Raw genomic sequence first — 25,610 nt, forward strand, 5'->3', positions numbered from 1 at the left:
GACACCAGCCAACATAGTCACATGTTTGCCGGGAGCCAGAGCACCTGATATCAAAGCAAATTTAAAAGTGCTGGCTAATGCTAATCGTAAATTCTCTAAGATTGTTATTCACGTCGGCACTAATGATGTTCGACTCCGCCAGTCGGAGATCACCAAAATTAATATTAAAGAGGTGTTTGAACTCACAAGTACGATGTCAGGCACTGTAATTTGCTCTGGCCCCCTTCCTGTTCGAAGGAGTGATGAGATAGTTAGCAGATTGTCATCACTCAATGGTTGGCTGTCTAAGTGGTGTCCGCAAAATAATATAGAATTCATAGACAATTGGAAAAGTTTTTGGGGCAAACCTGACCTGTTGAAAAGAGATGGTATTCATCCCTCCTGGGATGGTGCTGCTCTTCTCTCTAGTAATTTGGCTCATAGTCTTAGAGACAAAACATGACAATCTGGGGATCAGGTCAGGAAGCAGACAAACTGGCTAAACCGACCGTCTGCTAGCGGCCTCGCGTCACCAAGGTCAGATAAATCCCATCACATAGAGCCTCTTTCACCTAGATATCATCATATAGAGACTGTGTCTGTTCCCCGAATTTGGAAATCCAAAAAACTTCCAAACCGATCTAAGGTTAAAAATGTAATTGATATTCAACAAATAAAAAATAGATATAATACAGATGAGCAAACGATAAAGCTTGGGTTGCTGAATATTCGATCCCTTACTTCAAAAGTACTCATAGTTAATGATATGATTTCAGATTATAACCTAGATGTGCTGTGTATGACAGAAACCTGGCTAAAACCAGACGATTACATTACTTTAAATGAGTCCACCCCCCATGATTACTGTTATAAACATGAACCTCGCCTGAAAGGCAAAGGGGGAGGTGTCGCTGTAATTTATAGTAATATTTTCAAAACCACTAAAAAATCTAGTTTAAAATATATTTCTTTTGAAGTGTTGGTGCTTAATGTAAAAATATATAATGTAAACGATAAATCAAGTTTGAGAATTCTGCTGGCAACTGTCTACAGGCCACCAGGGCACCATAAAGATTTTATCAAAGAATTTGCTGACTTTCTATCAGAATTAGTATTGACTGCAGATAAAGTCCTAATTGTTGGTGATTTTAATATACATGTAGATAATGGAAAAGATGCATTGGGATTGGCATTTAAAGACATTCTTAACTCTATTGGAGTTAGACAACACGTGTTAGGACCTACTCATTGTCGTAATCATACTCTAGATTTAATATTATCACATGGAATCAATGTTGATGCTGTTGAATTCTGCAGCAGAGCGACGACATCTCAGATCATTATCTAGTCTCATGTAAATTACATTTAGCCAAGGCTGCAAAGCCAACTCCGTGTTACAAGTATGTTAGACCTATCACTTCTGCCACTAAAGATTGCCGATCTCAAATCTACCTTTTCTGTCAAAGATACTAGAAAAGGCAGCATCCTCACAACTGTGTTCCTTTCTTAAAAGAAATGGTATCTGCGAGGATTTCCAGTCAGGATTTAGACCGCCCAATAGCACTGAGACAGCTCTCATTAAAGTCACAAATGATTTGCTCTTATCATCCGATCGTGGTTTTATCTCTCTATTAGTGTTACTTGATCTTAGTGATGCATTTGACACCATTGACCACAACATTCTCTTAAATAGACTAGAAAACTATGTTGGTATTAGTGGAATTGCACTAGCATGGTTTAAATCATATTTATCTGACCGCTATCAGTTTGTAGCAGTAAATGAAGAGATGTCTTATCGATCACAAGTTCAGTATGGCGTACCACAAGGCTCAGTACTAGGACCGTTGCTGTTCACTCTCTACATGCTACCTTTAGGAGATATCATTAGGAAACATGGAATTAGCTTTCACTGTTTTGCTGATGATACTCAGCTCTATATTTCTTCCAAACTTAACGAAACTCACCCATTCACAAAATTATCGGAATGCATAGTTGATATTAAAAATTGGATGACTAGTAATTTCCTACTACTAAATTCTGAAAAAACAGAGATTCTAATTATTGGACAAAAAACTTCCACACATAATAACCTAGAATACAGTCTAACACTTGATGGCTGCTCTGTTAAGTCTTCGCCGTCAGTTAGGAACCTGGGTGTGCTCTTTGATACCAATCTTTCATTTGAAAGTCATGTGTCTGTAAAACCGCATATATTGCTGATTACTTACAAAGCACTAAATGGTTTAGCTCCCCAGTACTTGAGCAAGCTCTTAACGCATTATAGTCCTTCACGTCTATTGCGATCTCAAAACTCCGGCCAGTTGATAATACCTAGAATATATAAATCGACTGCTGGCGGTACATCCTTTTCCTATTTACCACCAAAACTTTGGAACAATCTTCCTAACATTGTCCGGGAAGCAGACACAGTCTGTCAGTTCAAAGCTAGACTAAAAACACATCTCTTTGACCTAGCATTCACATAACACTCTATAGACTTCTATAATTTAATATTAGGCTGCTTAGATTAGGTCAGCCGGAACTGGGAACACTTCCCTCAAATCCTGATGTACTCGTTACATCATAAGAAGAATGGCATCTACGCTAATTTAGTGTCTTTGTTTATCCCGAGGTTTTCCCGCAGCCTGCCGGATCCAGGCCGTTTCCAGATCTGACGAAGGACTTTTGCCTGGACCCGATGACAATGCAGTGCTGAAGTGCCAACTAGCCTCTCCCTATGGAGGATCCCTATACCACTCTACAGATAAAGCGTTGTGGAATTTTTCGGTTCGCGTACCTACCCAAAGTGATAAGGTAAAATAAAAATTCTGCATCAAAATTTATAGACAAGTAGTTTGTTTAGGCATGGTTTGTAAGGAATTATAAACCTGCGCACATATATTCAAACGCACATAACTATAGAATCAATTCTTAATGCGCATGTGAACACCATCAGCGTCTATCACAGGTTCACGTTTAAAGTCTGTTTAGAGAAAACGGTGTCGTCTTAGCGGCCCCTAATTTAATAAACTATCATTTAGACGGAAGTGAATCAATCAAAACTAACTTTAGCTGGAAAAAACATTTTTCAAGAGCCACTATAAAACCAAACCAATCTCTGTTACCTTAAATTATATCTTTATCTCTGTAAAGCTGTTTTGAAACAATCTACATTGTTAAAAGCGCTATATAAATGAGGATGTCTTGACTTGACTTGACGGTCAAGGGCGCTCTCGGACACACTCGTGCAGTGTCGCTCGCAGAGTTCGCTTCGCTTTCGTCTAGTCTGGAGCGCCTCATAGACAGACGTGGTGTGCACGGAGGGGAGGGGCTGTGTGTGTGTGTATGTGAGAGAGACGTGTGAGTGACAGAGACAGAGGGAGAGCAGGGAAAGGAAATACAATTGAAAGAATACGCTGCATGTTTTAAATAGCGTTAAAAAAATGCAATATGTTGCGGCCGGTGTTGATTCTGTGGCGTACCGCCACGAATTAGTCTATGTGTGGGAAACACTGTATAAAAGTCACTTGGGAACTGCTCGGCACTGAGGGCTTAGCGTCAAGTTTCTTAACTTTTTCACAGACAAAAGCAGAGCCGTGGAGAGCCGCTTCGCCATGCTTTCATTGTTTTAAAGGGGGAGCTGAAATGACGGGAGGGGTTGTGTCGCCCAGATTTGCTACCCCCGGTCTGCATTTTCCCCATACGTTCTTCCACACAAAAACAGAATTTCCTTCCAAATATGTAAGATTCCACGAAATTCCGCATTTACAGTAGAGTCCACGTTAATTTGCCAATTCCGCAATTCCATCCGCGATTTCGTCATCGCAGAAATCATTTGGCCCTACTATTGTGATCTCAAAATTCCGGCCAGTTGATAATACCTAGAATATCAAAATCAACTGTAGGCGGTAGGTCCTTTTCCTATTTAGCACCTAAACTTTGGAATAGTCTTCTTAGCATTGTTTGGGAAGCAGACACACTCTGTCAGTTTAAATCTAGACTAAAAACACTAAGACTAAACATCTAGACTGTGAAAATTCACAGTTGCTTGTTCACTTTTACAAAAATGAAGTTCTCAAGGATTCAACGGATATAGGCCTGGCGCCGGACGCTCAGCCATGTCCGGGCCTAGGGTGTTGGAGGACTCAACAGGTTTTTCACTCTTGAGTAATAAGGGTGCACAGTAGGGTGCAGCAAGCCAACAGAGCTGGGCCTCTCAAGGTGATGATACATAGGGCAACTTTTTGAGCAATGTTGTTGGGCAATCTTGCCGAGCGATCGTTACTTGGGAACTTTCCCATTGAAAATGGGCAATACACTTATATCTGGATCGGTTATGGGCCCTGTGTCTCATCTGGTTGCCCGTTGACAGCAACATTGCCCAGCAACATTGCCCAAAAAGTTGCCCTGTGTATCATCACCTTCAGTGCTTCTACCCGTTTAGGGTGAGAACACAGAAGGAGACCGGCTCTACACGTAGGCTATACTATCTAGCGAACGTGTTAGGTGTCGCCCAGTCCGCAGCTCTACAGATATCTGTTAGCAAGGAGCCACGTACCAGGGTCCAGGAGGATGCAACGCCTCTCATGGAGTGAGCATGCAACCTGAGCGGGCAGGGCACGCCTCGTGCTTGGTAAGCCAAGGCGAAGGCATCCACTATCCAGTGGGCCATCCTCTGCTTGGAGATAGCTAGAGCCCGACCGATATATCGTCGACCCGATATTAGGCATTTCCATAACTATCGGTATCGGCATTTATAATGGCCGATAAATTAATATTAAAAAAATGCGGCGTGCGGCGATTCATGTAAGGGTGGCGCTGGCAATAAAGCACCTAAAAGCTGTCACAATGAACTGGCAAAAGCAATGATATGAATACATCAAATATAGCAAGGAGACATTTTAATTGTTTTTTAATAACAAGTGTTTTCAGTCATTGTGGGCTGCAAAGATGAAGTTGAGGATGCAGACTCGCGATCTTTGAACGCGCCAGAGGGAAATGTACATTTCAGAAGGATTACATAAGCAGAGAGCAGTTTGTCTTTCGTTTTGATTTGTTCTGTTTAAAAGTAGACATTTCAATAGATATATTTCTCAGGTCTATACACTGAGTTTCGGTTCATTTATGTGACGAGTTGCAGTTCACTCGCCGGCGCCTCCGTTTCGAGATTATCTATTGTCTGTTATATTTACTTCTTATTTATTAAATCCAGGCATTTGGTTGATGAAACATTGATTAAAATTAAGATATAATTAATACAAAAAGAAATTGACTGAAAGGCTTTGTGCTTTCTGTTCGAGGTCTTTGAAAGTTTTAAAGCACTTTAGTGCCGCCTTCGGAGCTTGTCACGTCCGTTTTTTCCTCATAAATGCGAACACGAAAAATAAAATAAAATGAATATTATATGTTCTGTTGAGAGCCAACCCTTCTTCATCCAGTGGGTAGTAGACTATTACTTTTGATTTGCGCAGTGTAATTCACTGAATTGATTTCTCTGCTGCCAGCCTCTGTCACGTGTTGTGTGAGCTTGTGTGACTATTGCAAGCGTGCAGCTGAGAAGTCCTGATTATATTGTCTGCTATATTTACTTCTTATTTATTAAATCCAGGCAATTGATTGATTAAACATTGATTAAAATGCGTGGCGTGAGCGACAAATCTCCGACAGTAAACGGATGGCCCATTCTGCTCTGTAACGGGTGCTTTTCGCGTCTCGGGTAAACAGCTGTTGCGAATCACGCGAGCAATAACGGCCGCGTCCTGTAGACACAGTGTTAAAGCTCATTCTGCCTATAACGCTACGTTACAACATCAAGCAATATTCCAATAATTTATACAATTATAACACTTTATATAGGGCCATTTTGCATTAAGCTTAGCCTAGTTCCCCGTTTAGTAGGTACATTTTGTTTACTAATTTAAAATAGTATAAAAGTACATTATGTAGTTAAAAAGGTTTTCATTATGATATTATAAATTGTACTTTAGTAAAAAGATCTGAGTTCTTCCTCCACTGGTAGAGATTAGAGGAATTAAGACTAAAAATAGAAGATAATGTCAGTGACACTTTTGATATATTTATTGATACAAGATGTTTTATATAACGTGACTTAATTAAAAGACAAAGTCGTTAGTGAAGATTATGCAACAGTATTTAGAATAGAATATAACATGCAATGCAAACTAGTTTGGTTACAGCTCAAATGTATCATTCTCATTCTATCATTCCCCCTGCCTCCATTACATATCTTTGTCACACAAGTGTTTGATCACCACATTTGTGACCCTGGACCACAAAACCAGTCGTAAGTCGCACAGGTATATTTTTAGCAATAGCCAACAATACATTGTATGGGTCAAAATTATCGATTTTTCTTTTATGCCAAAATCATTAGTATATTCAGTAAAGATCATGTTCCATTAAGATATTTTGTAAATTTCCTACCGTAAAGATATATAACAAATATTTTTGTGAATGGATGCAGCAAAATAGCGCAAAAAAAAAGTCAGAAAACACGCCTACAAACTTTGCTGCACGCTCTTTGGGAATTACCCATTCAAGTTTGGTATCTATGTCAAGCTTAGATTTCCCCCTTTCGGGTTCATAACTCTCCACAACGTCATTAGAGCAGTAAGCCAATAGAGAGCGTTAAAACAAACCCTTGTGTAAAAAAAAAAATTCTTCATAGCAACGGTCTGCTACAGCGCCTCTCATTGGCTGGCGACTTCTTCACGTGCACAGTGTAAACAATAACAAAAGGTTACGGTGCAAGCCATGGATTCTGAAATTTAATTCTGCTCAATTTAAACTTTAATTACAGCAATAAATTAACGAACATAGTAAATGATTTTTTCGCAAATGATTGGGAAGATGATACAGAATGTCCAGAGACTGGCTTGGCAAAGGAGGATGACCTGAAAAACGACGAATTCGATCAATGTGTGGAACAGTTTTGTAACACACACACACAGACAAACACATACGGGCAGGTACCCATATTCATACACACAAACAGACATGCACGCACGCACGCACGCACACACACACACGCACACACACGAGAGAGACCCCGACGCGCATCTGCGAAACGTTGTGTCACCATAGGCGAGGAATGTGGACACATGTCGACACAACATAATAAAGGTTGGCTAGCTCATTATGCCATAGACCCACTGCTCCTCTTTAAAGCCTGTCACGATCTCATAAAATTGTGTCTATAGCACCAATAGGAAAGTGTGTCCAAACTTTTGACTCGTACTGTACTTTAATAATATCGGCTGATATATCGGTATCAGGCTTTTTTTTAATCGGTATCTGCCCCCAAAAATCCATATCGGTGAGGCTCTAGAGACAGCCTTTCCCTTCTGCTGGCCTCCGTAACAGACAAAGAGCTTGTCTGAGGTCCTGAGACTGAGTTCTGTCCACGTACAGATGCAGAGCACGTAGGAACCTTGGGCACATAGCCAGGCCACGTCTCGTAGACGGCAGCCGCACAGAAGTGATGGTGTTAAGTACCTCTGGGGGTAAGTCATCTAGAATCTCCACATCCCTTCCAGGGACCACACATGCAGTTTCCAGAGGTCCAGACGCGGGTATAATAGGGTGCCCCGTCTCTTGAGTCAGAAGGTCCTTCCTCAGAGAAATGGGCCAGGGAGGGACCGTCACGAGGAGCATGAGTTCTGGGAACCAGGTCCAGGTGGGCATATAGGGAGCCACCAGAAGGACCTGCTTCTCGTCCTCCCTTACTTTGCACAGTGTCCGTGCAAGTAGGCTCACTGGGGGAAATGCATATTTGCGAGGGCCCCGGGGCCAGCTGTGTGCCAGTGCATCCATACTGAGTGTTCCAGCAGCCAGGGAGTAAAACAGCTGGCAGTGGGAGGTCTCTGAGGAGGCAAACAGGTCTACCTGAGCCTTCCCGAACTTTCTCCAGATCAGCTAAACCACCTGGGGGTGGAGTCGCCATTTTCCCGGGAGCATAGCTCGTTATAGCTTGTCGGCCACACGATTGAGCTTACCGGGGACATACATGGCCCAAGGCAACCTCAGATGCTTCTGACCCCAGAGGAGGAAATGGCAGGCGAGTTGTGACATGCAATGGGAGTGTAGACCACCTTGTCGGTTGATGTACGCAATGTTCGCAGTGTTGTTCGAACGGACCAGCACGTCCCTGCCCTGTAGCGGCCTCTATAAGCGGCTCAGAGCGAGACACACTGCTAGCAACTCGAGGCAGTTGATATGCCAAAGCAGTTGGAGGCCTGTCCACACCACTGACACTACATGCCCATTGTATGTGGCACCCAAGCCTGTGGCAGAGGCATCTGTGAACACCACAGCATGCCTGGACACCCTTTCCAAGGGCACTCCTGCCCGCAGGAACGAGGGGTCTGACCACGGGATAAAGGTCTGGTGGCACACCGGTGAGTGCAGTGATGCAAGTGCTGAAGCGGTCTCAGATGGAGCAGCCCGAGCGGTGTTGCCGCTGCTTCCGCTGCCATATGCCCCAGGAGCCTCTGAAAAAATTGCAGTGGGATGGCCGTCCTGCCTTTGAACGTGTTTAAGCAGTTCAGCAACGACTGAGTGCGTTCCTCTGTAAGGAACTCCATAACTGATTTCAAGGGATCAAGGGCTCAGGATGTTCCAATTCAGCCCATTGCATTTTCCGCCAGTAGTGGGCACTCGTGAAATGTAAGCAATGATGTACATCTGAGTGAACGGGACGGAGGGAAGTTAGCGAGTGAAGGGCATGACAATTTTGGATTGGAATGCAGCCCATGTAGCCTACTGTATGCTTCCAAACTTGATTGGTTGATTGTAATGAAATAAGAATCACAATCTTACCAATGGCAGGCTATTTGCCAATTTAGCAGATATTACAAACATTCATGTCATAGGTATTTATTGAACATACATGGACTGGACAATTTCAAAAAAGTGAAAAACGTTTATATACTTTATATTATATATTATAAAGGTTATATACACAATTACAGGGGTAATGAATGAAAATAGACACAGGTGAATTAATCATTAATAATAATAATAATAATAATAATAAAAAACAGAGCTATTCCAAAAGGGTCTTCTCACCATCGGTGCTCGGGCCCTAATTATTTGTGCTCAAATTCACAAGTAAATTTGAATGCAAATTCCAAAATAGTATTAGGCCTTGTTTACACTGTCAGTGATATGTGACCCAATTCCGATTTTTTGCTCATATGTGACACAGATCGGATGTGTTCTATGACAGTGTAAACAGGGGAAAAAACCCATGCATTAGGATATTTCAAAATCGATTTCAGACCTAGTTTATATGTGGAAATAAATCAGATATAAATCAGATATGTGCTAATGCGACTGTCATGTAAACAGGCAGATCGGATTTTCTGAGGCATTAGGCAACGTCTCCGCGGTTAATTGACGAGAGAAACCCCGACGCGCATCTGCGAAACGTTGTGTCGCCATAGGCGAGGAATGTGGACACATGTCGACACAACATAATAAAGGTTGGCTAGCTCATTCTGCCATAGACCCACTGCTCCTCTTTAAAGCCTGTCATGATCTCATAAAATTGTGTCTATAGCACAATTTATTTCTCGTGCCATTTACGCCAAAACTAGCATATTCCATTGAATTATTACACTTATTCCACTTGGAATGGAATAATGGAATAATTACACTTATTCCATTCCAAAAATCGGCTATAGGCAACAAATCAGAATTGGGCATCAAGACCTGCAGTGTGAACGAGGCCTTATTCACTATGTGCTTTGTCATCTAATCCAGTGGTTCCCAAACATTTCCATTCCAGGACCCACCTAGACAAGTATAATCTCAAAGCCCACCAAAATATTTTTAAGTGAAGATTTTTTTATTTTAAAAAAAATTACAAACCCTTGACAACAGATGATTTGTTTAGCTCTGTAAATAATCTATTATGTCATCACGTTTGAATTGAATTGTGCGCATACACACCGATTGTTTATGATTGGAGCATTAGAGTAGATGAAATATGTCCATAAACCGTAAACACGCTCGCGCCGGTACGGAATATGAACTGTTATGAACGCGCTGCGAGTGTTGGTTAACTAATCGTGGTCCTCAGCGAAGAAAACACTCTCATGCTCGTTCTGTGTAAAATGCTTTATATATATATATAAGGACATATTTTCCTTATATATTGGTAGGTAGCCAAAGCGCACGCGAGGGAGAAACAACAGCGCATGATACGCAGTTTTCGCGTGCATATGATACACAGTTTATGCCGTGTAATACACACGCACTCCACACACCCCTAATCCTACGCAAGGGGTTTACAGTGCGTATCAGGCACGCAAAAACTATTTTTGGCGTATAAATGGCACGAGAAATAAAATGGTATTGATACTCAATTTCATGTGATCGTGTTGTATCACGACCAGCAGTCCTGAGATCTCTCTCACACACAATAACTGAAACACATGTGCTGGCTGCAATGATGGCCCTTTTCATCCTCGTCCACTTCAAAATCATGTTGATGTTTGGCGAACTTTGCATATATCGCAGAGCTAGCATCAAGCCTATTTCGCCTTCGTCCATCTGTACAAAAAACCCTTTAAGCATGCATCATGTTTCAGATAGTATGTCAAGTGTAAACACATGAATCAGATATGGGTCACAATTGAAAGAACGTGTAAACGGACGGTCAAAAAAAATCGGCTATAGGCAACAAATCAGAATTGGGCATCAAGACCTGCAGTGTAAACGAGGCCTTATTCACTATGTGCTTTGTCATCTAATCCAGTGGTTCCCAAACATTTCCATTCCAGGACCCACCTAGACAAGTATAATCTCAAAGCCCACCAAAATATTTTTAAGTGAAGATTTTTTTATTTTAAAAAAAAATTACAAACCCTTGACAACAGATGTTTTGTTTAGCTCTATAAATAATCTATTATGTCATCACGTTTGAATTGAATTGTGCGCATTCACACCGATTGTTTATGTTTGGAGCATTAGAGTAGATGAAATATGTCCATAAACCGTAAACAAGCTCACGCCGGTGCGGAATATGAACTGTTATAAACGCGCTGCGAGTTTTGGTTAACTAATCGTGGTGCTCAGCGAAGAAAACACTCTCATGCTCGTTCTGTGTAAAATGCTTTTTACAGACATATTTTCCTTATATATTGGTAGGTAGCCAAAGCGCACGCGAGGGAAAAACAACAGCACAGAGTTGAACAGAGATGAATAAACAGACCTCAAACAGCCTTTCGTAACATTTGAATTCTCCGGTGTAATGCACACTAGTTGTTTTTACAAGTCACACACACGTGTGCTTCACTGCGAAACATGCAATGCATATATTTATGCAATTAAAGGTGCTCTAAGCGATGTCGGGTGACATCACTTCTTGTTGACGTTTAAAGTATTGTCAAACAAAACGAAGGCTAACTAGACCCTCCCTCCTCCTCTTCCGCGCACTAACCCCCCAAACCGCACCCACAAACCCTTCTTATCGGTTATTGGCTGGAACAGTTTGTTTTGTTTCGTGGTGCGGGTAAGCCCAGTTTGTTTTTGTTGCCATTTGTGGAGCCTGGAGTGTCTGCAGAGAACGTGTTTTTTTTTACAGTGTGTTCAGGGGACAGGCAGCTAGCGGATAGTGAGGAGATGTTTGTTGTATGTGACAAAAAATGTTTTGGCCCTAAAAAACGCCTGACATCGCTTTTAGCACCTTTAAATTGCAGACATTGTGATTCAAAAAACGTGATTCAAAAATAATGTTAAAATAAAATACCTCAAGTAAACATTATTCATGAATTGAAATAAGATATGTACTAACATTAAAAACTTATATATTTTTTTTTAAATGTACAACGTGCGAGTAAAACTTACTTTAAACAAAGTAAACTTTACTTGAGAATTTTAAATTAAACCAAAGAATTTTGTGTAGATTTTACTTGAAACCATGCTGTTAAATTTACAACCAATTTATGAGTGGAAATTGTTTCTTAGCTTTTTTCCAAGTAAACCAAACTCCAAATGTTTTACAGTGTAGGTGAACTGAGACAGTAAGTCAGCGCAAAGAAAAGGCATGACAAATCTCAATTGCACGTAGCAATCACTGAGTGACTTCATTCAGGTCAGGGCCAGTGACTCATAATACATCTCTAAGCAGACATTCATCTGTGAACACAACGATAAAGAACTTCATTGGGAAAGCACTTCCCACTCTCCTTTCACTCTTTCCACACTGTAAAAATAGGTCCTTCTTTATATTACTTTATAGTAAGTGGCTTTAAGTACTATGTACTTACATTTAATTAATAATTTGATACAATAGATTTGATGTGTACATATATGTTTTTACATTGTACTTATATTTTGAAAATACCTGCATGTAATTACAGCTGTAATTAATGTATGCAATAACATTTGTAATTGCACTGTTGACCCTTCCATCACACCTTTACCCACCCTTAAACCTACCCATACCACCACACCAGCCCCTAACCTTACCAGTATCACACCTCAATAGCAGCAAAAGTGTTTTACAATACAACATCCACACAATAAGTACATTGTACTTATTTTTCGATGTAAGTACATAGTACTTAAAGCCACTTGATATAAAGTGGGACCTAAAAGTATTTTTCAAAGTTGTAAATAAAACAAAGACTATTGGACTATTGTATGTTTTACAAGAATTCATAATGTTCCTTGCCATTTCTTTGAAATTGTTTGTGAAATTTACGAGCAATCACGTCTTATAGTGGTGTAAAACTGAAGTCCTGTCAGTGTGAGTAATGCAGCTCTTCCCAGAACTACACCACAGCTCTTGGCATCAGATGCTGTATGTGTGTCTGGTCACGGCTCTGAGGAAATTGTATCAACAATTACAACAGCAGACAATACCACATGATGATACATGGCAGCTGTTCTCACCTGCATTCTGTGCATTGAAAAGCTGTTAACAAGGTGAAAATAGAGTACACCTTGTAAGGTGAGAGCAGTGGTACGTTTCATTTTTGTTGTACGAAAGAATATATCAGCATTACATTTGTGATTGTCAGTGCTTTGTTTTTTGCATTTATAAAGTGCCTGATTTGAGTGTTCTTTTACACACTTTCCCCTTTTTAATAGAGACAAGTGCTGATGTGACATTTGGTGACTTACCGTCATGTTTGGTCTCTCTTTGACCAGCGAGCCATCTTTGGCATAAGAGTACACAGTGAAATCCTCTGGAAGAAGCAATCTGAGAGGAAAAAAAGAAAAACACAAGCACCACTTTGTAAGGATTCATTGAGGTATTTAATATACTCTCACATCACAAACAGACTGTCATAGACAGGAATAGATTATCTGTAGATACATAAAATTGGTGACTATCATCTAAGTTTTGGTCAGTATTTTTTTTAAAAAGATATTAATACCTTATATTAAAGTATTAATAAATATTTTATTCAGAATGGATAAAATAGCATTAAAGGGGTCATGTACATATTTATTTTATAATGTTAAGCCCTGAAGGCATTTTTAGAGTAGTTATTTTCTAAATGGCAAACAAAAGACTCATAACTCCAAAACTATAGCAAGGAGAGTAAAAAGGTAGGTATTGTTTGATAGACAACTTTTTACATTTTTAGAAAATATAAAGTTATTACATTTGGACATTCTCATGCTGAGAAACTGCTGAGAAAAGAGAAAAAAGTGTGCTAAAGGGAAATTTTACATATCTTTCTTATTTGACATGCAATAGCAATAAATAATGTTTGAGGAAATCTTTTTTAGTAAAGTTCCCCTACATATGAGCTGTATCGGGATAAAAATTTGTGGTTCTAGCCTAAAGTAATCAAAAGTTACAGCATTTGGAACCAAGGTAGCCTTCTTGTTTAGCTCATGACACCCAGAAGGCATTTTGAGAATTATACGTATTGTTTTCTCAGTGACATACACAAAATATAACATCTTTAGATCTGAGTAATGGATTATGAGTTTGGCCTCTTTTTAATCGGGATAATCTGCTATAAATAATGATGCACCATTTTTCATGATCTGAGCATGTTTCCTGAAGTTGCGAGCAAAAAAGCCATGTGATAGCTACCTTTTTTTTTTTAACTCTGCTAGACGCTGTGGTGTTTTATGTGTTATAAAAACATGGGGAATATCTTTAGATCTAAGTGACAGATTATGGTGAGGGTACTTTTGCAATTTTTTCCATTGTTGTTTTTTTAAAAAAAGGTTTATTTTAAAAATAAAGGTATTTATTTTATATTTTCTTTGTAAATCATGAAACTTTGTTAGAGAATGTGTCCCGCATTTTCATGTCACTCCAGAAACAGTTGATCAGGAAATATTCTTGTATCCCTCTCACTCATAGCTACAAGATGAGTAGATGGGGCCCATCATTTTTAGATAAATGTGTTAAAAAGTCTCAAAACCCGTGTGTAAATTTAAGGAACGTCACTACCAAACACCCTTTATCTGCAAACTTTTCTGGGTGTTATTCCATAAAATTTAGTTTGTTTGTTTGTGTGTAGGCCTACAACTGTTCAGAACTGTGCTAGCTAACCATGTCCTGATTAGCATCTTTGAGCTTGGCTTAAAAGTATCTAAAGCGGTGTCCGAAACCGCTCACTCGTTCACTCATTCACTAATCCCTATATAGTGTATGGCAGTTGAGTGCACTATATCTGCAAGGAGTGAACGAAATGAAGTGAGTGAATTCGGACGCTGACGTTTACACTGTGCAGAAAAGGCTTCGTCACACGTAGTGATAAAACTCCTTTTATCTTATGTTACTTACTTTATAAAATAAGATTAACAACAATAACAATCATAATGACTTTATTTTGTAATTATATATACCTCTGTGCCAGCTTTGTAGTTTCATCGATTGAAATTGTAACTCTCACGCTCACAGTGGTTGTTGAGCGCCCTCAGGCGACCGTTATTATATTCGAATGAATACGCTTCCTACAGATGATTAACGGATATTTTTCAAATCATCCACCATATTATCATCTCTCACTTTACAGTATAACGAGTTAACAACAATGGCACAAATGATCAAAACACCTGGCTGTTATTAAAACACATTAAATTGTGTTAATAACTAAATAATGTATTTTAATAAAAAAATTATATACAGGTCTATATAATTTACCTTATAAATATAATTTCATTTAATTTTAAAATTCATCTATATAATATTGTAATATTGTATTGTAACTGGAAGGGCCTTTTCCTATAACGTGACTTAAGTTACAGTTTTTGATATATATATATATATATATATTTTTCCAAATGTTTGATTATTTTGTTCTGTACATGCTGTAGCGCTTTGAGTCTAAGAAAGGTGCATTACAAATAAAATGTTTTCTTATTAAATATTATTACAACTTAAAATATCTGTTTTCTATATGAATACATTTTAAAATGTGATGTATTCCTGCAAGGGCAAAGCTGATTTTTTTTAGCACCCATCGCTCCAGTCTTCAGTGTCACATGATCCTTCAGAAATCATTCTAATAATGCTGAAAAATCACTCACTGCTCTTGACTGAATAACTTTTGTATTGTATGTGAATAAAAGCCCAAATTAAATCTGCATATAAAGCGATCATGTCTCTTCAGAAAATTTTGACTAAACCATTCAATTCATATGGATTAGTTTTACGATCTTTTATTAAAGGGCACCTATTATGCAAAATTCACTTTTACATGGTGTTTGAACATAATGTGTTTTGACAGTGTGTACACAACCACCCAAAAATGATAAAAATTTACCCAGTGCTTTTTTTGAATCCCCATAAATCATAAGCACAGTCTCAGAAAAACCTGTTCTCAGATTCGGGGCAGTGTGACGTACTTTTGAAGAAGCCCCTCCCACGACTGTTGACACTGCTGTCGTAGCATAGACCGCCCTGAGTGAGCTAAACATAGTCCACAATTGTTTGAGCAGCTGTAGACAAGAATGTCTCCTTAGCGATTGAGGTGTTTTGTTGGATGTAAGGATGAACATAGCTATCTTCATTTACTCTCCTTGTTACTCGAGGATGGATGTACGAACTGTTCGTGATCCAGCTTATAGTCTCTGGAGCGATAGGCCTAACGTTACTGATCATCAGTGAGCACGGCAGAAATGAAAGGGTGAGCGCATAAAGTTTACGAGTTTATTAAGCACCCCCTGAAAAGGTGTGTATATATTTGTTTACTGTTAGTTGTAATGAGTGTTTTGTATAATTCGCTGTGTATGTTGAGGATAATGAAAGCGAGAGTTTATGTATAAGATTTTAATGCGCACTTCTTATACTGTGTTTATTCAGCTCTTACAGTGATTTTCTGGAGTAAAACTGATGCTTCATCTTTTGTGTGATTTACAATAAACTTAATTGAACTCATCAGTATATTTTTGACCATCATTCAGATAGGGTCCACTATAGCAGCCTTGTACTAATAGTGGATAAAAGCAGATGACAAATACATTATAACCCGTAGGCATTATTGTCCGACTCTGGGTCGAAATGAACACCGACTCTGGGTCGAAATGAACACCACTACTGAGAGTTTCTATTTTGATACTATCATTCCGTGAGGCTCCGCCCTCTGTGCCGGCAGGAACAGCTCATTTGCATTTAAAGGCATACACAATTAAACAGCGCGTTTTACTCAGACCCAAAAAGTGAGAATTTAAACATGCTGTAAAAAATGATCTGTTGGGTATTTTGAACTAAGACTTCATTTACACACCCTGGGAACATCATACTTATTTTACATCTTGTGAAAAGGGGCATAATAGATGCCCTTGTGCTGGGCGGTAAACCGGTTCAAAGCGAAAACGAGTTTATATTTTCGTCACAATATTGATTTTGAATAAACCGCCATACCGGTGTATTTAATTACACAACGTTCGGAACAAACGTTACGCGACACCGTTTCAAACGGACCCTTTAATGTTGCACTTCTAAGCAGCGACGAGTGAGGGTAAACAAACAGCAGTGCTCTGTTACGTTACATGGACGATGGATGCTGAAGAATTAGTACAACATGACACAGAAGAACAACTTGCGCAAAAAAGAGGAGCCGGGTTTGTTGTTTGGAGGTTTTTTGGTTTCCAAAAATCCGACGTCGACCAAACAACCATTTTATGTAAGTGCTGTCGGGCTAAAATTCTCGTCAAAGGCGGCAACATGAACATCCATTATACAGGATAATCCTGTGTGCCAAGTTGCACTTTATATTTATTTTATGTTTGTTCTGGTTTCGAAGCAATACTTTTGAAGGAATAACTAATGCAAGTTGCATAATTTTGTTTTACTATTATTTTTTATAGACCTCAAAAGCAATGCAAGACAAGGTTAAGTTTTCTTTTTATATTTACTTGAATGCACGTAATGTTCCTGGAGTTGTACTTGAACTAGCAAAAGTATTCCAAGTTGTTTTAATTGTGTTGTTTAAAATAAAAGTTCTGTATTTTGACTGCAATTGTCTTTGCATTCTGATTCCTCACTTCATTAGAATCATGAATGGCCATTTTTTGTAAACAACAGCATAATTTTCTGGGGCCATGCAAACCTGTATTACTAGTGTGGAATTATTCTACAATATTCACTAACGACAGTAAAATAGACCATCCTAAGTCAATTTACTGCAGTAATTCCTCTCTCAACCAGTAGAAAATGCATTGAACACCTGACTATGCATGAAAAAAAAAAGTCATAAACCGGAAACCGGCATAATTTTGAAAAAAAACATGATATCAATTTTTGGTCAAACCGCCCAGCACTAAGATGCCCTTTAACTTTTTGAAGCGTGAAAAAGTGCTATTTGCGAAGCTGTCAATGGAGGAAAAGAAATCGCTCAAATTTTATTAAACATTTTTATTTATTTGTGTTCTGAAGATGAATGAAAGTCTTACAGGTTGAGGGTAAGTAAATGATGACAGAATTTGAATTTTTTGGGTGAATTAAACCTTTAACTTCCCACAGCCTGATGAAGGTTTGTTAGCCGTAACGTGTTGGTGTGCAGTTTTTGTAACAGTTTTTAAATTATTTAAGCCATCAGTAGCCTAAATAAAGCCTTTGTAGATCTCGTAATCTTGAGTGCCTTGGCTTCATATGTTTTTCATTGAACATAGTAACCTAGGCTTATGTTGACTTATTGTTTCTTAACCCTGTTCGTGGAGGCACACCAACAGTACTCATTTTCAAACCATAAAGGAGACCACCAAAATGTGTACGGTTGGTGTGCCTTCAGGAAAAGATTTGGGAAACACAGCGTAAACCCAAGGTTACCTTGGTTTAACAATTTCTATCGTAAAAACACTTTTTTTACATTTTGGCCACAAGATTAAACATTGTGAACATCTCATAATTTGTTTCTCCGTTTACCCTGCTTGTGCAAATAAAATAAACATATTTTGAAAACAGAAATTGACATTTACTTTTAGTATTAAAGACTTTAGGAGAGAAAGGAAAAGAAGCAGAAGGAAAATACTCACTCATTTCTCTCCAGAATGACGACATGTTCTTTTCCTCGAGCTTGGATTGTGTATGACACCTTAGAAAAAAGGGGAGAAAAATGACAGAAACCATCACCACACTACTCGTTTACAGGTAAAAAAAAACAACACAAAAAGAGTCTAGAATTCTTTTCTTGCAGTTTAATAAATAAATGTAATAAGTGAAAGTCTTTTGGGTAAGTATACTGTCCTAATTCACGAAATAAAGCATAACCCATCTAGCATTACATTCATGCAACAGTTTTTGTGATTTGTTTCCTATCACCACTGAATTATGTTTGACGGAATACATTTGTGCTGAAACAAAACAAATAGGAAGCTTTTGTTTAGTCCAGGTTTTTTTTAAACCCATTTGTGAGTCGCAGAGTGGGAAAAAGGAAGGTCGCTTGCAGTCACTTGGCTGCAGCTAAATTTGCATTTCAGTGAATGACACACTGATGTATTTGGACATCAGACCACATTTCCAAGTTAGCCTGGGTGCTACATATCAGTGCGGACCGTTTTCAAAAAATTTCATCCAGTCCTTCACGTTGCATAGTTCGCCGTTTCTAGGCTAGCGCGAGTCAACGTTATGTGCTAGCCTGCCATTAAAAACAGTTTTACCCACTCCACAGTACACCAAAAGCAAATAAATTATAATGCCAAACTATCGATGTAAATGTCTGTTGAGAGAATAATGTTAGAAATCAAACTACTCTTGCATCTCAATGATCACATTACATTTACAGGAGCTAGTTTCTCAGCAGCGGCGGAGGTTTACTTTGCTCCGGTTAGTAGTACTGTGCCGAAAAGAAAACACAGAACAGAAGCGTACTACAGTCGGGACGTCTAGCAAGCTAGTAGTAGCCTTGAACAACGATATTGAAACATTCGATTGTAAACGAAGGAATTGGCAACATGGTGATATACTCTACCTGCTGCTGACACTCATCACTACAGAAGCAAATACACTTGCGTGATTGTCATTTGGACCGGCTCTCTCGGTTGCCTAGGTAAATTAATATCACTCTGCCGCTGCTGTAGACTGTGCTAATAAATACAGGGAACAAAGTATAACTATTGCAATGCGATGAAAGGGTAGTTTGATTTCTAACATTATTCTTTCAACAGACATTTACATCGTAAATGGCATTATAATTTATTTGCTTTTGGTGTACTGTGGAGTGGGTAAAACTGTTTTTAATGGCAGGCTAGCAGATACCGTTGACTCGCGCTAGCCTAGCACCGGCGAACTATGCAACTGGAAGGACTGGATGAAAATTTTTGAAAACGGTTTCCACTGATAAATAACACCGAGGTTAACTTGGAAATGAGGTCCGATGTCCAAAACCTAAACCACCCCTTTAAGTAGGGCTGCACGACATACCAAAATTAGATAGAAATCCCCAATATTGCTTAGTGCTATATTCGAATCGTAAATGTTGCAAATTAATTATATAAATTTATTAAACGGCTCTGTGGAATTCTTGATTCTGATTGCTCAATCGCGCCATTAAGCGGTAGTTATTCCCAGATAACAACCGTTCAAAACAGATAACACAGGCTCATCCGGGTTACAGCAGCGCTATACGCTTGCTAGGAACATTTTTTCTTTGTGGAAGTTTTGCATTTGGTGAGCTAATAAAATATAAAACTCAGTCAAATAAATATTTCGTGTACAGTTATTTAATTACCAGGATGCCATCCAGTATCGTGGACTCGCTCTCTCTTGTTTCATACAAACGCAGCTGCAGCGATTTTGTGACTATTGTTTTGTACAATGTTGGATTATAAGATACAAACAGGTACGATTTTAAAAACAGTTTAATCTGAAATCTCCTCAATTATTTATAATAATAATAATGTACATCCAGCCGGTTGTTCTCTCAAAATATACCCCCTTCAGGCTGATGGAACACCCTGACGCGAATCGGGGGTTAATTTTGAGAGAACAACTGGCTGTATGTACATTATCCCTTACATATGCGCTAGCTGCGTGCTTTATAGTTATCATTATTAACGAAACTCGTTCTCATTACACCGGAGATTTCAAATGTCATGAAAGGCTGTTTCAGGTCAGTTCTTTAAACTCTGTCGTCCGTTCAACTCAGAGCTATCTTTCAGAGTCATAAGAGTCTGTTCTTTGCGTTCCCCAATACTTCACTTAAAAATGGGGGGTTGGGTCTTGAGATAGATTATACTTGTCTAGGTGGGTCCTGGAATGGAATAGTTTGGGAACCCCTGTTTAGTCTGCATTTCAGTGAATACACTGTGGCATTATAAATAAGGCTGAAACGATTAGTGGACATTGTCGACATTAGCCAGGTTTCCATCCAAGGGTTTTTTGCGAAAAAAGGTTTAGCGCATCAATGTTTACCGATATAGCTGATGGAAATGGCAATTATCGATATTTTTTTGCAAATGTCTACACAATCCTTTTCCATTTAACTTTAGCGCATAAATTCTGTCGATACTTTAATTGTCGTGAAAAACTAGTTTGGAAACACTTTTTGTCGAGAAAAGGGGCTTTAACGCAAATAAATGTGGTTTGATATTTTCATCACGTGCAAGATGCAGTCGTCACAACAAAAACCATGGACGGTTGTTTTACTAACCCCGAACGTTTCGCCCATCACTCTATACTCGGCGCAGGTTGCCAGCTTGTACAGGGCAATGGCAATCCGCTTTAGTGTCGAAACCGGTGGTCGGTGGCAGTGGCGTAACTTTGCTTTGAAAGGTGGTGTTTATTTAATAACCGACTTTACTTGGGGACTCTTTCGTTTTTAATTGTTCTGTTTACAAGTAGAAATTTCAAGCTTTCTATATATTTCTCAGGTCTGTGCAAGTAGGCCTACATTATACCCTGAGTTTCGGTTCATTTATGGGACGAGAGTCCAGTTCACGCGCCAGCGTCTCCGTGATATTTTATTTAACCTTTATTTAACCAGGAGAGCCAGCAGTAGTACAAACACATAGGTACAGACAAATAACACAGAAGACTAAAGCTAACATTTCATATAAGCATTTAAAATAATGTTTACAGTCTAAGAGCATTTATCCTCCATTAAGGCATCTGCCTCTAAGTCTTTCATTTTGGATTTAAAAGCATTTAGCGAGATTAACTCAATGAGTTTCAAGTCCTTTTGCAAAGTAGCCTATTTCATGCTGAAGGTGAAGAATACAGAAATGCCTTCTTTCCCATTTGCGTACGGGCCTTGATGATCTCTTTTCTACTATATTTACTTCTTATTTATTGCAATTGGTTGATGAAACATTGATTAAAATTAAGATACAATTAGGCATGTGCCGGTATCAAATTTTCATGCTGCGATTAATTGATTGAGCTTTTATCACGGTATTATCACGATATTTTAATTGCAAAAGAGAAACAGACGGATTGGGGGTATCTAAAAAAAACTTGCATCACAATGTGTAATTGTGATTGTCAAAACATTAATTTTATTTTTTAGTGACAACATGTTATAATGTTTACATGGTACAGTTACTGAGGCTACTGTTTGTATTATTGCTTAACACAATTTTCATGATTTCAATTAAATTCTTGGATTTAATTTCAATCTTGATTCAATATTGACTCATTTGGATAAATATTAGGTAGGCTACAGTAGATAGCCTGCATTTAATTTTTTCTCAAGAAAAAATATATCTCACATAATGCTGTAAACATACAGAGAGAAATTAAATATAATGCATACAATATAAATATAATAATAATAATATAAAAATGTAATATGCCGTAATTTTCATTATAATAACAATTATATAATGACAAGTAAACATATATTAAAATATGTAATATAGTGCACATATTTAGCAAAATACTCCTCTCTATAGCTATTTTCTTATAGTCAACTAACATTAAATGGCTTTCCTGAGGTAAATGTAACGTTCTGTGACATAATTGTTCTCCTGCAGTGTTATTGACCTCTTTCCGTGGTTGAAAAACACTGATTGATCGAAAGTACGTATACCTTTCGGTGGGTTGTACTGTATCTTTAATAAAAAGTAACAGATGATCTGTTTACTTGAACTGAGGCGCGCGATCTGTCACGTCATTTACAAGCACCAAAACAGTATTTATTGTCTGAATTTCGTTATAAACCCTGAGAGCTGATATTTTTTTCATATCAAAAGTAACCTGCTCTGTCTAGTCTGTCGGTGTCAGTGTCCTCTTTGCTCCGCGATTTTTCTCTGCGTGAGAAAATGGATGTGTGGCGCGAGACCGTGTGAAAGTGTCAATTGCGTGAGTCTCAAGCTGCTGAATGCGTGAGAGTTGGCAGCCATGCGGGGGATAAATAGTCGGCAGCGTTCCTCCTTCCGCCGTGCTTCTTTTCCATGTGAGGATTGTTTACATTAGACTAGAGTGCACACTGCATTCACACAGTGATACATGTGATGTGGAGATTGTTTACATCAAAGTGCGCACGTGTTTTGCGCAGCATATACGCATTGTTTTTTTAAGCGGTTGATGGAAAATAAGCTGATGCGCGTTCTAAAAATCTAAATTCGGATCTATTATTTTTCACGGTATTTCGAAGTCCCCGCGATAACAATATCGTGCATATTCATTACCGCGATTTATCGCATTACCGAATACCGGCACATGTCTAGATACAATTAATAAAAAACGAAATTCACTTTAAAGAAAGGCTTTGTGCTTTCTGTTTGAGGTCTCTTTGAAAGTTTTAAAGTCGCTTTCAGAGCGGTCGTGTCCGTAACAGAGAACTGTCACGTCCGTAACATTGTTTTTTTCCTCATAAATGCGAACACGAAAAATTTAATAAAGATAATATTTTATGTTCTATGGAGGCTGACCATTCTTCATCGGGTTAGTATTAGGCTACTTTTGTTTTGCGCAGTATAATTCATAGAATTACAAAAAAATATTTTGCCACCTAAAAGTTAAAGATTTTTTGTGTCATGTCTCATGTGTATTTCTCTCATATTAAATATAAAACGCATGTGTAGACTGATATTTTTCTAATGTCTGGACTCCTTTATTAAGGGAGTATGGATATATAAACAGACGTTTCAGTATTAAATGCATTTTCTGAGAATTTATATTTCAAGTTTTGACTGCAAATGTCACGTCCATAACGCTGGAATTGCCCAATTTTAAAGAATTTATCCTCAACCAGTTTTTTTGTTTAGTGTAATATCGAGCCTGGCAAAAAGTTGAAAAAAAAAAAAAACTTTCTGTAAAGTGTCTCCACAACTTCCTCCCAAAACGCCTTATTGTGTGGTCTCTCCCAGACCCTTGGGCTTCGTTGCATTTAAAGGGTAGTTACTTCGAGCACTATCAGATGAGCAACTGCTTCATTCTGCCATCGTCTTCTGATATTTCGGACACTTGCAATTATTTGTGAAATTGAAATGACAGTAAGCTGGCAAATTTCAATTAACTGCCTGAATACTCTCTCCATTTTTTTTGTTTGTTTGTTTTTGGTTTGTTTGTTTGGTGTTGGGGGTGCTGACTGGAACCTCAAAAGGTAGAATTTGCGATAAAAAAAAATGTAGGCCTATGGAAACGGCTCAAGGGCACTTTTTTTTGCGATACACCAAAACATATGCGACAAATCGCTTTCGGCATTCGTGACGTCATCACGCACACAATCTTATCGGTAAAAGGCCAATTGAATGGAAACAGTCTGGAGACGGAAAATTTCGTAATGTTTTTTTTCGCATATTCACTTTGTCGATAACATAACAGCGCAAAAAGTGAATGGAAACGAGGCTAATGTCGACAATAAAAAATTGTCGACAAATATCTTTGTTGTCGAGTAGTCGTCTGATCCCACGTGACCTAATGTAAGGGCGTGCAATATCGCGATTTGACCGCTACGACGCTGCAGCGCTAGAGTGTAAAGCAGCCCTTACAAATGCTATTGGTAAAAGAAAAAACAGCGTGAATTATGACGGAGTGCAAACGAATCCGAACTAGCAAGGTTTGTTTGGGAAAGTTTCACAAAACTTCAAAACAAGAATGCTGTCATGTGCAATACATGAAAGGGGGAACTTGCTTTTCACGGGAGCACAACATGCACGTGGGAGCACTTACAGAGGAAACATCCCGGCACAAGAGGAGCCGGTGAGAATTGAGTGTTCTCCAGCTAGAGCTAACTAACTAGCGGTAAATCTCTTTATTAGAGAATGCAATACTACTAATAATATTATCAATAATAGTATAATGATAGTAATGTAATGATTTATTTTGCATAAAATAAAGCTTGATCGAGCTTCGGAGTCAGGGCTGTTTTTATTATTGTAACAATATTCGGTATTATAGTCTTATCACTTGCCTGTATTTTGTTCCATAATCTTGACTTGCAAAAGGAGATGTTAGGAAGAATATCATGGCAGTTACTTTTTCATACTGTAAGTTAAATTAAAAGGTGAACGAGAACGTCTCTGTCAGTTCAATTGTCCTGTAAAAAAAAGATTGTTATTTTATACTTATAATAATGGTTTGCAGATTAATATTTTACCATTCTTTGTGTCCTGAAGTAAATGTCCCTTATTCTGTTTCAGTTCTAAGAAAAGCAGTGGGCCTATTCAACAATGCTTAGAGAGCATTTGTGTGTGATTTGAATTGGACCGAAATCTGAAAACTTAAAGAGAATGACCTGTTTAGTTGGCTCAAAGTTCATTAAAACAACTATTTCAAAAGCTGAACTGATTTAATTTTTTTATATTATAGTAAGAATATGTATAACTCAATGTTTTAACTATTTGAAAAAGCTGAATAATCGTTCAAAACTTACTGATTAGTCGGTGAGATAATCGACGATTAGTCGATTAATCGTTCTAATAATCGTTAGATTAATCGATTATCAAAATAATCGTTTGTTGCAGCCCTAATTATAAACCTCTTGTTAAATTCTGTACGCAGGAAATTAATCAGGTCAGAAAGGGACAGAAAAAAATTGCCAACAACAGATATGCTTGACTGAATTAGGACTTAATTGCCTTTATTGTACAGTGGGAAAACAACTTTAACTGCAGCAACATTTGAATAATGTTGGGGCAAAACCAGATTAGTATAAATTTGAAAAGAGTAAAGCTCTTACATAACACTAAACCAGCAGTAAGATCATTAGAAATGGAGGGTGCTGTATGGCTAAATCTGATCTGAA

The 25,610-nt window shown here is 38.4% G+C and overlaps 1 protein-coding gene across 2 annotated transcripts in view; it reads right to left on the reverse strand.

Moving 5' to 3' along the window:
- Positions 1–25,610, reverse strand: part of adam9a (ADAM metallopeptidase domain 9a) — an 81,166-nt gene that overhangs the window by 51,608 nt on the left and 3,948 nt on the right. For both annotated transcript variants that reach the window (XM_077223240.1, XM_077223239.1), the window contains 2 exons: positions 18,457–18,515; positions 13,132–13,210 (listed from right to left, as the gene is read on the reverse strand). In XM_077223240.1, the coding sequence (XP_077079355.1) occupies positions 13,132–13,210; positions 18,457–18,515 (138 nt within the window). The remainder of the gene's footprint in view (positions 1–13,131; positions 13,211–18,456; positions 18,516–25,610) is intronic.

Source organism: Siphateles boraxobius, unplaced genomic scaffold (assembly GCF_051911475.1).
Source record: "Siphateles boraxobius isolate OS27281-9 unplaced genomic scaffold, OSU_SipBor_1 9, whole genome shotgun sequence".
In the NCBI taxonomy this organism is placed as follows: domain Eukaryota; kingdom Metazoa; phylum Chordata; class Actinopteri; order Cypriniformes; family Leuciscidae; genus Siphateles; species Siphateles boraxobius.